This window comes from Lygodium microphyllum, chromosome 27 (genome assembly GCF_053477565.2).
Source record: "Lygodium microphyllum isolate KBCC chromosome 27, Lygodium_microphyllum_v1.1.10, whole genome shotgun sequence".
NCBI classification, from domain to species: domain Eukaryota; kingdom Viridiplantae; phylum Streptophyta; class Polypodiopsida; order Schizaeales; family Lygodiaceae; genus Lygodium; species Lygodium microphyllum.
In genome coordinates, this window is record NC_141161.1 from 96,912,018 (window position 1) to 96,927,016 (window position 14,999).

The window sequence follows — 14,999 nt, forward strand, 5'->3', positions numbered from 1 at the left end:
ATCTAACAAGAAGCTACAATTGCCCTACTCTAAAGAGCTAGTAAAAATAACAAAGAGAAACAATGAAGTTCTCTAAGGTGGAAAGCGATGAGGTGGGATCCTTTGGTATAAAAGGAGGAGTGTGAGAAAGTGTTATTGTAAGTAAAGGAAATGTTAAGGACCTTAAACAGCTTACAACCTCTTGATTGGGACAATTTTTTTTGTGTGAACCCTTCATTTAGAACAAATGCAACTAGAGCAATTCTATTTTAGAAGCAAAAGTCTTCTAAGTATATGAGGCCAATTTATTTGACTAGCAAGGTGATGACCAAGGCAAAGAGAATTTTTTCTAAAGTGGAACATATCATGGTTTGTATGATGTTTTATTGGCAATGATTTTGAGCTTCAGGTCATTTGTTATCTTAACAAGTTATTCAGTATTGCTACAATTGATAAGCAATACCAAGTTGTCAAAGAGATTGATTAAATGGGTAGGAGAATTGAAAGAGTTTCAATTTTCTTTTCCAGTAGAGAAGAGCACCAAAGAAACCTTGGCAATGATGCTTACCTACAGGGAGAATCCAAGGATGGTCAAGGAAATGGAACTACCAAACCACCTAGCATTTAGGATTATTTTCCTTGTTCTTTGATGGGTTATATAGAAGGATGCATTAGGACATTTCAAGAGGACTTACATTATACCCCCTTGATGGCAAAGAGAAATTTTTATAAAGCAAAGCATATCATGTTTAATGTGATGTTTTCTTGTCGAAGGCGTTGAGTTTATCCCTTGCCCAAGCCATTCCTTGTCTTGACAAGTTACTCTTTATTGTTGCAATTGATAAACAATATCAAGATGTCAACGAGATTGATTAAGTGGGCAGTAAAATTGGAAGAGTTTTGTTTTCTTTCGCAGTAAGGACAACACTAGAGAGACCTTGGTGAACATGCTTACCTACATGGAGAATCCAAGAATGATCAAGGAAAGGGAAGTGCAAAAACCACCAACCCAAACCGCCTAATGTTTAGGAGTATTTACCTTGTTCTTTGATTGGTTCTATAGAAGGAAGTATTAGAATGCTTCAAGAGCCATTGCGTTATACAACCCTAATGGGAAGTTGATAAGAAACAAGTATTTAAGATAGAATAGCAAGATAACAATGAGGCATATGCTAGAAAGGGCATTATCATTGGTTCGCCACATTGAAAGAAAGAGGTTAAAGAGCAAACAAGATGTTTTGATAGTTATGAAGTAGGTTTTGGTGCTATGGCAAGTGAAAAAATGTTGTTTGAAATTGAGATGTAACATGATAAGAAGACATTTGAAAATTTTTGAAGCCTAGAGCCTAAGGTAAATTGATAGAAAGGATAATGTAATTGCTCATGGCACTCCATAGGAGGTTATTACAATCATATTTGTGGCTTCAATAGAAGTTCCTTTGTATCAAGGGAGAGAGTCATTAGCCTCATAGAAGTATTTCCTTATTATATGTGTGGTCGTTAAAATAGTGGAGAAGGAGAAGAAGTGTCATTTATCTAGAAGGCTAGAAAGCATCTCATAGAAAATGACAACTTATTCATGAGAGAAGTAGATTTGTTTTGAGAAGACTACGATGCAAAGAGGAAATCTACAAGATTTTGGAGGAGGACCATGAGCTAAAATCACGCTTCAAAAGATTTTACAATAAGGATATGTGTGGCCTAGTCTATAAAAGGACATTAACCATTGGTGCAAGTCATGTCTACAATGTGAAAGGGCAGGTATAGGAGGTTTTGAAATGTAAGCTCAAGAGTTCTATATTGGCTTATGATATCTTTGAGAAGTGGGGCATTGATCCTTTCAAACCCCTATCCACTATAGTCTGAAAGAGGGTATATATACTTATGACAACATATTATATTTCTAGATGGGTGGAGGCTATAGTCACTATTGGCGATACGAAGAAAGGAATTGAAAACTTATGTATGAGGATATATGTTGTAAGTTTGGGGTACCTGTAGAAATTCCATTTAAGAGAGGGCCTAGTTTTTCAGGGAATTTGGTAGATCACTTATGTGAGAAGATGAAGATCAACACAAGCATATTACTCCTTTCTACCCCATGTAATAATCACAAGTATATTACTCCTTACTATCCTCTGTAGTATAATGGCATGAATGAGAGATTCAATGGAGAGTTGATTTGTATCTTGCCCAAAATTACCATGGAGAAGAAGAAGTCTTGGGACTTGGGTTACCAAGTGCATTGTGGACCTAAAAAACTACTATGAAGAGTGGCTCAAATTGGTATTTGGTAAGGAGGCTCTCCTTCCCATCAAAATTTTGATTCCCTCTTTGAGATTTTTGATGAAGATCCACAAAGGGACCAACGATGCATATTAAGAGAGACTTTTGCAACTATAAGAGATGTAGACTGATGAAGACTAGTCTTAGAGCATTATGAGAAGGTGCAAAACAAGAGGAAAGAAGGGATGCATTAGGGATATGAGGACAAAGGTTTCAAGGAGGGCAATTCAATGATGAGGTATAACAACAAGTTCAATCCTACCTTCGAGAAAGTCTTCTTGTTGAACTAGTGTGCTTTATTTGCATGTCTTTTAAGTGAAGCCCTTGAGATCAATGGTATGATTTTCTATTGTTGTTTTGGTTCGTTATAAATATGTTGCATTGTATGCAATGGGTGACAATCTAGTCAATATTGGAGACAACCATTATGGTAAAAGAACATGATATTACTTTCTATGTGTAGTCAACTTTGATGGACAAGAGTGGGTTGTTAGAAGAATGTTTCAGACTTGGGATTGTTCCATACTCCAACAATTGCTCAATATAAGTATAGTTACATGTTGTGGATAAATACCTCTTAATTAACGTGAGCTTTGATATAACGTGATTGCACTCTCAGTGGTGGTTTGAAAATACTGCTATTGAACCTAGTACAAGCATATGTTATACGAGTTAGTGAACACTATTTCATTAGTATCATTACAATGATATTATAATGGTCTCTGGAAGTATGTAGTCAATGTTGGCACTACCTATAGTCTGTTGTCATCTAGATCTAAGTTTCAAGACACCCTTCTTGAAAATATATTTGTTCATGAAGTGAATGTTGGATTTGTGCTTGAAGAACCTAGTTGTGCCTATTGTTGGTGAATATACATGCCCTCAAACAAGAATCGATTCTTGCTTTAGGTCCAAGGTATTAAACTAAATGTAGCAATTTTTGTATTTATTGTGAGCTCATGTTGCACCAACTCTTGATCAATAGATACCAACTATTGTAATGAATGATGCATATGTTGGACTTTGGGTAGGAGATTCAATGGAGATTACATTATACTAAAACAATTCTTATCGACAAGCAACAATAGTGCACTCACTTGCACTAGAAGGTACACAATAAAACCTCTTAAACACAAAAACACAATTGGTATATAGCAATATAAAGCTCTAGCACTGTGGAATCCAATGACATTCGACATTCACACATAATGGTATAGTAAATAGAATATTGATGGCTTTCACCTATTCAAGCTACACTAGAACAAAAATGCACCTAAGGTAAAAGAAATGTTAAAATGAAAAAACTTGTGATGGTGTTGCCTTTGCACAGCTCCATTGCAACAAGAATCTAAAATGTCCTTATATCAAAAGGAATTTTGTTGAATATCATCTAAGCCAATCTCCTTAGATCCATATAAAAAACATTAGTATTCATAACATCACTAGTCACTTTCACCAGAAAAGAACATAATCAATTGTATTTGCACATATCATAATTATGTGAATGTGATTGTCTCGTGTTTTGGCATATCCTCAAGTGTAGCACTATTGTCTTATTCTTTTTTATTGTTTGTTAGACTCATTGGTGGAACACACATAATAGCAGCCGTTCGCCAACAATTTGAGTCATTATTACCACCATTGTCATAAATTAATGTGCAAGTACTCCTAGTATAATCATCGGAAATATCATATGCAGGTCAAAGTAAAATTGAAAAGTACAAATGAGGAGGCTGAAGTGAAGTGGCTGAAGGAAAAGATAGGCAGCATTATCGACCTGCTCATATGACTATCATTATAATGTGGAGGTCTGTGGGAACAAGGTTCAACAATAACATTGTGTGCACATAGTGCTGCTGGATTTGCTTGTAGAATTGACATGCTATTCTAGAAAGTTAGTTCCAAATAGACACAATTAGAAATTAGTAGGTTGACGCACAAGCTTCTTCCTTGCAAGTTCTGGTTTTTTTTATCTAAGCTATTTCACAATTTTCATCTCATAGATTCTATGTCTCTCGTTCAGTGTGTTTTTTCTCATAAGCAGTTTTTTGTTACTTCCTTGGTCAAGTTTGGAACTACAAGCTATGACTGAGATCACCCTACCCTAAGTCCTCCACCGGTACCATAGTTATGCTCTCCCACTGTCAAGATGGTCCACCACCCTTGGACATTCCCCTGGCAGGATCACCAAAGGTAGAAAGTGTGATGAAATGGGACTGCAAAGTGCTGGCCATCAACTCAGGTGGGTTAGTGCCTTGAATATCACACTGACAATGACACTAACTGTTGAGCATAGTGTAATCTATAACACACAGAGATGGACATAAATAAATGAAACAAAATGGAGGCAGAAACCATGCAGCATGTAAATATGTAAAGAATAATACAAGAAGCGAGCTCCAATGATTCCAAGGGCTTTAGATCAGGGTGGAGTCCAAAAATCTCCTAACCCAGACTAAGTACAGTGGAAGTGATGATGCTTGAAGTTCAAAGACCCAAGGCTCAAGCCCAGAATAGCTCCCAGAGAAATTGTGCTAGGCTGAAACCCACCAACTATGGAAGTTCTAAGGTGAAGGTTACATAAACCTTGGTTTCACTGAACTGCTTTTTGGCACGCATGGACGCCATTATAGTCAACCATTTTAAGTGAAGCTGATAAGCAAACTGTTCCTTTAAAAAGTAGTTTCCAACGTTTATTTTTGAAATAAAGCTCACACGTGGACATACTTTACCTGTCAACCATGGTTTAAGGTACTAACACAAGAATTCCCCACAGTTATCGGGGCAGGTCCAGTAGACTGGCAATTCCAGAATATTTTTCGTCCATGTCAGCATTCAAATGACCATGGTAAGTTCTCACAAGACCATGGTTGGTCATGTGTGCACATTATGAATATTGTGCTCAGGCTCCGTCTAACCTCGATGTATGCTAGATCATGTGGCAATCCCATTTAAAAAAAGGGGGGCCCTTTACTAGTATTGCACTGTTCCACACTCCCAAGGGTTGCTTTGGGCTTCTTGGCTTTGAACTCTCTTCTTGGCACTGCCACTCGTCATGATATCTATTGGCTTAGCCGCTACTGCTTGGTTACTTCCAACTTCTGTTGTTGTCACCCACCCACTTGATTCTGGTTGTCTGCCTTCTGGTCCTTGGCCTCAGCCCTCATCAATCAACCCTTCATTCTAAGTGGCAAGATTTTCTTGCGACATGTCTATCGCCTCTGCATGAACCTACCTGAAGGAAGGAGAGCATCAAAGAAAACAAAAGCTCAATAATGGCCAAAGAAATCCGTAACTTCAAGGATATTTCCTATCCTTTGCCTTTGATGACAGAACCTCGACCATAAAAATACATTAATGCAAGAACCCTTAATGTGGCCGCCCAAATCCTTTTGTGAATCACAGTTAAAACCACCCATACAAATGTGTCCAATACCATTGTGTTGCCACATACCAAATTTTACATAATTCCAGTCCAGCCCAAATTGTTGTGCTTATAGTTCCACCCTTATGGCCGGACTGACAAGGAATACACAGTTTGCAGTTGCTATGGCTGTGTAACCACTCAATTTGAGTATTGACAAACTGAATCATGCAAATCGCCCTTGTGAGCCTGTTTCAAGCCTTGCCATCATCCTGCAGAAGTACTCCCTGCACCTTAACAAAACTCTCAAATAATGCCATGAAACCCCAGTGTTATGATCACTTGTCCCACCTGCAAAAAGCATACATGTGACACAATTAAAGAAAACAAACAAGAAATTGAAGGCCATGAGAGAAATTAGACTGAGAGAGAGTTCATCTGTGAGAACTAGACTCAGGGAGAAGTTCATCTTCCTTTATTTCCCTTGGTTGCCATTAAAGCTATCTGTGACAATCTGTTCAGACTCCTTGTCACTACTGCCCCACTCCAAAGTGAAGCAATTACTGGTGTGAACAAGCAAAAATGGAATGTTACCTGAGGGTTGAGATGATAGGTTTTCATAGAGAAAACGTCCACACTCCATGTTTCCCACTCCTTGCATTCATTTAGACACGAGCCTGTTCCATCTTGCCAGAAGCAAGCAAAAATGGAATGTTACCTGAGGGTTGAGATGATAGGTTTTCATAGAGAAAACGTCCACACTCCATGTTTCCCACTCCTTGCATTCATTTAGACACGAGCCTGTTCCATCTTGCCAGAAGCAAGCCCTTGCTTAGCCTTCCTAAGTTTCTCAATGATCAAAGCATCCCGCTCCCTGCCAGCTGAACTGTAAATGCTAGCTAGCAGCTTATAAGCTTCATCATTCTTATAATCCAGGTCCAATACCCTTTCTGCAGCTCGTTCTCCTCGGTCTACATCGCCCCACAATTTGCAGGCATTCAGCATGGTCATCCAAACAAAAGCACTTGGTTCAGACGGCATTTCATTGATATGGTGCTCTGCCTCCTCCAGCCGGCCAGCTCTACTAAGGAGATCAACCATGCAGCTATGATGCTCTGCAATTGGGTTGATACCATACTTCAATTTCATCAAATCAAAATACTGGATACCTTCATCGACTAGATTTGCATGGCTACATGCAGAAAGAACATGGACAAATGTGACTTGGTTTGGCTTCACTGACGACTGCTCACACATCTTTTCAAAATGCTGAAGGGCTTCATTGCTTTTACCGAACTGAATGTGCGCTGCAATCACCGAATTCCATAAGTGGACATCTGGTTCGGAAATTTTGCTGAAGACTGTCTGCACATCTTGCAGACTCCCGCACGTGATGTACATATTGATCAGTGACAATCCTATGGTGGCATCAGATTCATGCCTACTATCAATGATCTTTTTGTGAATCATCTTTCCATCTTCTAACATTGCATATTTGGTGCATGCATCAACAATTGTGGCAAAAGTTACCTGATTTGGCTGCACACCTTCTGTACACATGTTATTGAAAAGCTGTAGTGCCTCTTTATAATTGTCATCCCTCAAGTAAGCTGCTATCATTGCAGTCCAAGCAATAACATCCCTCTTGGGAAACTTATCAAGCATCTTACGAGCAACATTCAAGCAACCACACCGCGCGTACATGTTTATGAGTGCAGTTCTTACAACATTGTTGGTCTCATAACCCTCATCTTTTAGGCAACGATGAATCTGCACCCCTTTTGACAAAGCAGCAGGACTGGCACATGCAGAGAGAGCAGTTACATATGTCAGTTGGTCAGGTTTCACTCCATGATACTCCATTCTCTCCAGCAGGTCAAAAGCCCCCTGAAAATCACCTCTGCGACAATACAACGCAATCATTTTTGTCCATAACACAACGTCTTTCTCATCAGATTCCTCAAAAAGCCATCGTGCTTCGAAAAGACATGCACATCTAGCATACATATCAATGAGGGCAGTGTTCACCACGACATTACTCTCTACCCCATAATCAGCAGCCTGGGAGTGAATCAGATGACCAGCTGAGAGCTCTGAACTAGCAATACCATCAATAACAGTACTAAATGTAAACTCAGTCGGCTTGGTGCCTGCATACTGCATCTGTTTAAATAGTCTGACAGCCTCTTTCGCATTACCATTTTGAATATGCACTTTGATAATCAGGGACCATGAGAGAGAGTCTTGCTCAGACATTTTATCGAAAACCTTAAGTGCATCATCAGCACATCTGCTTCTGCTATACATCAGGATAAGAGCATTACAAATGCTTACAATCACCTCTAACTTACTCTCAATGATTAGAGAATGGACAATCTTGCCATTTTCTAAACAACCCATTTTGGTCAAAGCATCTAAAACTTTAGTAAAGATAGCAGTGTTTGGCTCCAGTCCTTCATCACATATTTGTCTAAACAAACCTATAGCAACCTCACACTTTCCATTTTGAACACAAGTAGATATCAATGATGACCAGCATGAAACATTCTTAGTACGCCTCCTTTCAAACACTTTGACTGCCTCATCAATAAAGCCACATCTGCCATACATGTCAATAATCACACTTGCAATCTCTGATTGTGACTCAAGATTTTTACATACAATGTACGCATGAACCAATCTGCCCTCCTCAACAGCAACCGGGCTATCAAATGCTTTCAAAAGGCTAAAATATGTGCTCTTTGTTGGCAGCCACTTCCGTTTGAAGACCATCTTCTCAAAGAGTTCAAACGCTTGTTTACTGCATCCATGTTTGGCATAAGCTGCGATCATGGCATTCCAAGAAACAACATTTTGAGAAGGTGCTGCATCAAACACCTTTCTTGCATCCTCCACGGTCCCCAATTCTGCATGTGCTGAAATCATGACATTCCAGTTGATGACATGGGAATGTGCCTGTGTATTGAAGACAAACACTGCATCCTGTAGACTTCGGCATTTTATGTACATGGTAATGATATAGTGGCTCAAATACTTAGATGATCCACTCTCTGTGATATGCTGGTGTATACGTTTTGCTTCTTTGAGCGACCCTACACTGCTGCAACATTCTATGAGACATCGGTATGTCTTGTTGCTTGTATAAGTGCTTTTTGGGTCAATAGCATACAAATGATAGACAGCTTTTTTTAACTGGTTTTGCCTACAAAGTTCATCAATTTTGGAGTGAATAAGGCTTGGAATATCCCCCCAGACATTTGTAACTGTAGTCAGTCTGCAATGCCCTAGAAAAGGCTGCTGCAAACGTTCCATCCATCCTGAGAAGAAGATGTCGATAGAAAACTGAAAACCTAGAAAGCAGCCTATATGTGGCAGTCAAACAACAACATCAAGCCAAAAAAGGAAGTGTGCATACTTGTCTGAGTGGTTCTCAGAAAGATGTAGGAGTACATGCTTGCTCTAGTGATGCAGACATTTCAGCCTCTTGACATTGAATCGGCGAGAACATCCTTGCTCAACCAATGCAGACATTTCAGCCTCTTGCCACTGAATCAGCGATGTGAGGCTCCAATAAACTGCAAATAGACTTCTGGAACTGACTCAACATCCTGCATAGGGAAAAAGGGGAGGCTCAGAAACCACATTGAACCTTGCAAAATAAATGCTGATCCAATTCGGTACAGATTCAGATACAACAGTACCTGCCAGTATAACAGAATCCATGCTTCTCAAATCAGAGATGAATGTGAGTAGCAAGGGGCTTATGAGATATTCTGATAACAGCTGCAAATGCCTGCAGATAGATGAAGGGATGCATGAACGTCTGCAGGGCTCGATTGACTTATTTAATATTCAATTACTAACCAAGCAGTTCACCGATTATTAAGACCTGGCATGGAAAAGCCCAGGCCAAACAGAGCCGTTCACAAGGGGTACCTCTACACAGATGCAGAGTCCCCTGCTTGATTCCAGAAGTTGATACTGCATTATTTGCTGCCGGTGATCTTTTCACGAGTGCAGGGTACCTGCTAGTATAACAGAATCCATGCTTGTCGAAATCAGAGACAAATATGTGTAACAAGGAGCTTATAAGAATTCTGGTAACAGCTGCAAATGCCTGCAAATAGATCAATGGGATGCGTGAACGTCTGCAGGCCTAGATTAAATTAATTAAGGTTAAATTGCTGATCAAAAAGTTAACCGATTACTGAGACCTCGCATGGGAAGCAACCCTAGGCCAAACAGAGCCGTTCACAAGGGGTACCTGTATACAGATGCAGGGTCCCCTGCTTGATTCCAGAGATTGGTACTAAATTCTTTGCTACTGATGGCCTTTTCACGAGTGCAGAGCTGCCATGGCCAGTATTATGAAGCCTGCCAAACGGGGAAGAATCAGACAGAGGAGCCATGACTTGCTACACCCTCCTCTGTTCTTCATAAACTTCAGTCAATTTTGGAGCCATGTCCATCTAGGACTTACAAAACCAAATAAATCAAGATTGTCAGGACGCTGTATCAAGGTTTGTAAGCGTCACTTGGGGTTATAATTGCATGTTGATGATGCTTTCTTTTTTATGGAGAACCACTCTTCTTGTACTCTATTGATGATGCTTTCTTTACAAGAACCCATCGGAATGGTCTGTTTTACTAAGTGAGAGTTAGGCTGGTTATAGACTAGGGCATCAGACATTGGGCCATTGTAGCCTTTGTCCGTCAAACTAAAATACATAATGACGGGCTTCTTTTCACATGTCCAGATGGTGGATTGGTAAGGTACAGGTTCTGTAATCCCTGAAGTCAAAGGTCCAAACCTTGCACATGCAAATGTTTGCAAAAGTAGGTCATCTTACTGGCAAAGCTTGCAGACAAGGGTTTTGCCCAAGAGGGGACAAGGCCACCCGAAAATGTGGTGGGCCTGGATGGGAAAACACTATCCATATCAACCTCAAACCATGCAACCGTCCGGATATGTGTGAATGCACGAGCCTCTTTTTGTGGAACATGATTGGTCTCCTTGGCGAGGGAAAAGTTTGGCTACCCAAGTGTGTAACACACTTAGGGTGATCCTTTTTCAACCCTCGAGTTACCTAGGTCCCTAAACGAGGTGCTTAGTGTCTATTCCCGCTATTGTAATGCTGATCTTCCTAGAGGTATCAAGCAAAGGAAATGGAAATAAGAAGCATAGTCTAACAAAACTAGAGGCTTAAGAGCTTGGCCCTATGATAGTGTGTGCACGACCTAGTCATGCATACCCAACTCACAAAACAAAACAAAACCATTCTTCATGAAAAACATTTTCGGTAGCAGAAAACCTTTAACTCAAAATTTTAGAAGGATTTTTAAATTGGATTACACATGTTTAGCATTTGGTTAACTAAAAATTTCTCAATGTTTAAGGTTTTAAACCTTCTTCTGTAAATCTTGAGGTGTTTTTCTAAACTTTTGCAATTCATTTTATATCAAACCTTAATTTTGGGTGAACGCTATGGAGAAGTTTGAAACTCGTTGTTCTTAGGAGTTGTGCTCACGAGAGTTGAAATCAGTAGAGCCAGTTTCATCAAGGGTCAAGATTCTAGTTTTACATTGATTGAGTGCATCTAGTTTGAAGGTGTTTGTGAGGCTTTTGCATGGCTACGTAGTGGATGGATGCATATACATGGAAAGGGACTACAAGGATATCTAACCAAAAATGTAGTAAGTAAGGGCTTGGCCCTATGATAGTGTGTGCACGACCTAGTCATGCATATCCAACTCACAAAACAAAACAAAACCACTCTTCATGAAAAACATTTTCAGTAGAGCAGAAAACCTTTAATTCAATATTTTAGAGGGATTTTTAAATTGGATTACACATGTTTATCATTTGGTTAACTAAAAATCTCTCAATGTTTTAGGTTTTAAACCTTCTTCTATAAATATTGAGGTGTTTTTCTAAACTTTTGCAATTCATTTTATATCAAACCTTAATTTTGGGTGAACACTATGGAGAAGTTTGAAACTCATTGTTCTTAGGAGTTGTTCTCACGAGAGTTGAAACCAGTAGAGCCGGTTTCATCAGGGGGCAAGATTCTAGTTTTACATTGATTGAGTACATCTAGTTTGAAGGTGTTTGTGAGGCTTTTGCATGGCTACGCAGTGGATGGATGCATATACATGGAGAGGGACTACAAGGATATCTATCCAGAAATGTAGTAAGTAAAAGTGGGATTCCCCTTAGAATGTTTTGCTTTTAAAAGGAAGAATTACGATTTGGGGGACATAAAGAGAGATACTCTCATGGGTGTGTCCCAAAGATCTTTGAGTCATTTGCTTATGATAGGTATTGGATGTGACCCAAGAAGGAGGAAGTTCATCTCAAAGGAAAAGGAATGGGAAGGATCCAAATTTCACAAGACCAATTCCCCAAGGAACCAAGATGTAACACTCTTTACAACCAAGTGAAAAGAAACAAAGGATTAGATTTGAGTAGCCAATTTTTTCAAGCTCAATGCCTTTCATTGCAATCCCCCACTTGAAAGGGACAAAATCAATGATTTAGTAAAGATTTAAGAGAGGGGAAGAGAAAAAGCAAGGTGTTATCCTATTAAGAAAAGGCACAAGTTTTTTTATATTTTAAACAAGTGGACATCATACTTTAATTGAATTACTTTTTAAATGAAAGTTGTCACTAAATTGAATACTTATTATGCATTCTCTATTTGATAAATTTATGTCAATAAATTAATGACTCGCTTTTCTTTAAGTGTTGATGATGATCTAGCATGGCCATGAGGCCATTTAGAGACCAGTATTCCTAGTGCATCACTTAATGGGGTGATCAAAGCACTGTGACGGGGATATCTGGTACAGGCATTACAACTTATGAAGGGGGAAAAGAAGTATTTGCCGAGTGTAAGAGTGTACACAAGAACCAAGGAGTTACACATAAATGAAGATGGATTGAGTTCTAAGAAAAGGAAGTGCATTAACATTGTGTATATGTATCTATGTGTGCATATGGGGATGCCTGGGAACGTCTACTTGTGTGTAATGAACATTGCATTCATTTGGGGTCATCCTCTCCCTTACAAGTCAAGGTTTAAGGTCTTTTCTTTCATTAAGAAAGACGAGAGAGGTAATTCTCTCACTAAGAAAGACGAGAGACATGATCCTCTAGAAGTGAGGAGAGAAGTGATTTTCTCTTCCTAAGGTCTAAAATGACACAAGCTTTTGTGTGGAATTCAATCTTAAGGTTGAGGCCCAAGGCAATCTAATGAACTCTCCTTATCTATGGCTCAAGGTGGTTGCATGGACCACAAGTTAAGAGTATAGTTTGAAAAGCTGTTTTTTTTTTTTAAATAGACATGGTGAATCCATTTTTAAAATATATTGTGATAGAAAGATGATCTCTAAAAACGGCCCGCTAGAAGTTATCGGAAACAATAAGATCTACAACTTTTGTGTTGGACGTTTTTTCATCCAATAGAGACATATCTCGAAATTGGTGCTGTAGAGTAGGTCTTGGAACAGCCACATATTGCATGAAGATCAACCTTTCCAATCTTGGCACTCAAGTCTCTCTCCAAGAAGAGAAGCTCTTGAAAGCCTATAAAAGAGAAGGCTCTCCTTTGGGTGTGGGGGAGATGAAGGAAGCATCACTTTGCATGCATCCAAGAGGAGAAGAGAATATGCAAGTGTTGTGGAAGCCCTGCTGAAATCAAGTGTTACGAAAGCTCTGCTAAAATCAAGTTCCAAGAGGAGAAGACAAGGTGCAAGAGCTACGGAAGCTTTGCTGAAATCAAGCTCCAAGAGGAGAGCCCTACACATATTGTGTAGGAGAGAAGGAGACTCAAGAAAGATTGAGAGGTACCAACTTCCAAGTTGTGCAAGTGTTAGCCGGTTGTATACAGTGCAAGAAACCATGATCTTGTTTCCAAGATCTATAAGTAAGAACTGGCTTATGTGTAATGGAGGAGCTTGCTCCTTGTCAATAATATAACTCCATAAAGGGGGGGACTGGCCCATCTTCCAGTCCCTAGTGTGTTCTCTCTCTCTCTCTCTCTCTCTCTCTCTCTCTCTCTCTCTCTCTCTCTCTCTCTCTCTCTCTCTCTCTCTCTCTCTCTCTCTCTCTCTCTCTCTCTCTCATATGTTCTCTCTCTGCGTCAGCATAATATTCACCATATATTTTTTAAGTATATAAGAAAGTCGAGCATGTATCTCGGATCTTATACTAAAAGTAATAATATGTTAATTAAAGAAACGCAAAGCTCACAAGACATAGAAATGTTTTATAAATTGAAACTAGAAACTAGTTTTGAAACCAATTACATGTTTCTAACATCGAGTGAATCAATCCTTGCATATTGCATATGACTTGCAACTATGTACATGTATCATGAGGGTTTGCCATGTACCTAGTGTGTCAACACCATTCCAACCATATTGGCACCTTGTCCATTAGGGCATCAAAGTGACACTAGTGGGTTCCTTCCCTTGTGCGGCATGTGAAGCCCATGAGAATGAGTTGTCTCAATTTGACCAAGCTAAAGGTTAAGTCTAATGATTAAGTACCCAAAAATATGAAGGTGTGTATGACAGCATGATCTTCAAGCCAAAAAAGTGTTGTGCATCAAATGATAGGAGCATCATCTTAATACATGCAAATTGCCAACATCAAATGCTCTTTGTGTGGAGTAAAAAATGGTAGCCTAATAGTCAAATAAGTTGCTGCAAAATTTGTCATGTTGTTGTTACCTGCATGCTAGCACACTTTTTTGAGGAGAACACTTGATTTCATATCCCTTCTAGTAAATTATGTATCTATGAGAAACTTGTGTGCAATAGTACAGATTTTAATGGAATCATGTGGATGCAAAATACTTTACAACCAATGTATGTTGAAGCATAAAACACACTATGCTTGTTAATCTACCTTCATTGAGGCCTTTATGTTTGTAAAGAGAAGGTTAAAACTCAAATATTTGAGAATTTGGAAAAAAAGTGTCAACTAGTTTATTCTCCATTCACTTTTCAAAGGAAAGGACTTCCAACCATGAAAGCTTGATGAAGGGAGGGTTGAAGCTTCTTGGCATCTTCAAGGGTTGTCTGTGGACTCTCAAGAAGAGTTTTGGGACTAGTTTGAAGAATATATATACTATCTTAAAGAGGGTATGACTACTAAATTCAATTTTCTTCATTATCTACAAGGTTCTCCGAGCTTGAACAAGTAAGAATAGAATAGATTACTCTTTTGACATTGAAGGAAGGGTTTTAGGTCATCAAAAAGGGACTTTTGTGGCTTCTTTGACCTAGAATACATAGGGTTTTATCTAGGTATATAGAAGGGAGATAACCATACATCAAAACGGTGAAAATGGAGACTAAAGTGCTT

The 14,999-nt window shown here is 39.1% G+C and overlaps 1 protein-coding gene across 10 annotated transcripts; it reads right to left on the reverse strand.

The window, feature by feature from the left end:
• Nucleotides 1-4,613: 4,613 nt before the first annotated feature.
• Nucleotides 4,614-10,224, reverse strand: LOC148012634 (pentatricopeptide repeat-containing protein At5g27110-like). Of its 10 annotated transcripts, none has more exons than XR_015689035.1 (6): nt 9,894-10,224; nt 9,566-9,746; nt 9,331-9,422; nt 9,045-9,237; nt 6,224-8,946; nt 4,614-5,980 (listed from the first exon to the last, which is right to left on the reverse strand). XR_015689035.1 is itself a non-coding variant. In XM_087668924.1 (5 exons), exons 4-5 carry the CDS (start codon nt 9,079-9,081, stop codon nt 6,419-6,421), a joined length of 2,565 nt encoding a protein of 854 aa, XP_087525050.1. In that variant the 5' UTR covers nt 9,082-9,237; nt 9,331-9,422; nt 9,566-9,654; nt 9,894-10,224; the 3' UTR covers nt 4,614-6,418. The 10 variants fall into 10 exon arrangements, 7 of the variants coding, with proteins under 7 accessions (XP_087525050.1, XP_087525053.1, XP_087525051.1 ...); XR_015689036.1 differs by having other exon boundaries at nt 4,614-6,192; XR_015689037.1 differs by having other exon boundaries at nt 4,614-5,500; nt 5,720-8,946.
• Between the last annotated feature and the right edge of the window lie 4,775 nt (nt 10,225-14,999).

Excerpts from the sequence above, each read along its gene's own strand:
- LOC148012634 (XM_087668924.1), bottom strand. The coding sequence starts at position 9,081 with ATGTACTCCTACATCTTTCTGAGAACCACTCAGACAA. Across the intron at positions 8,947-9,044 it reads TCTGAGAACCACTCAGACAA|GATGGATGGAACGTTTGCAG; the intron begins GTATGCACACTT and ends TCTTCTTCTCAG.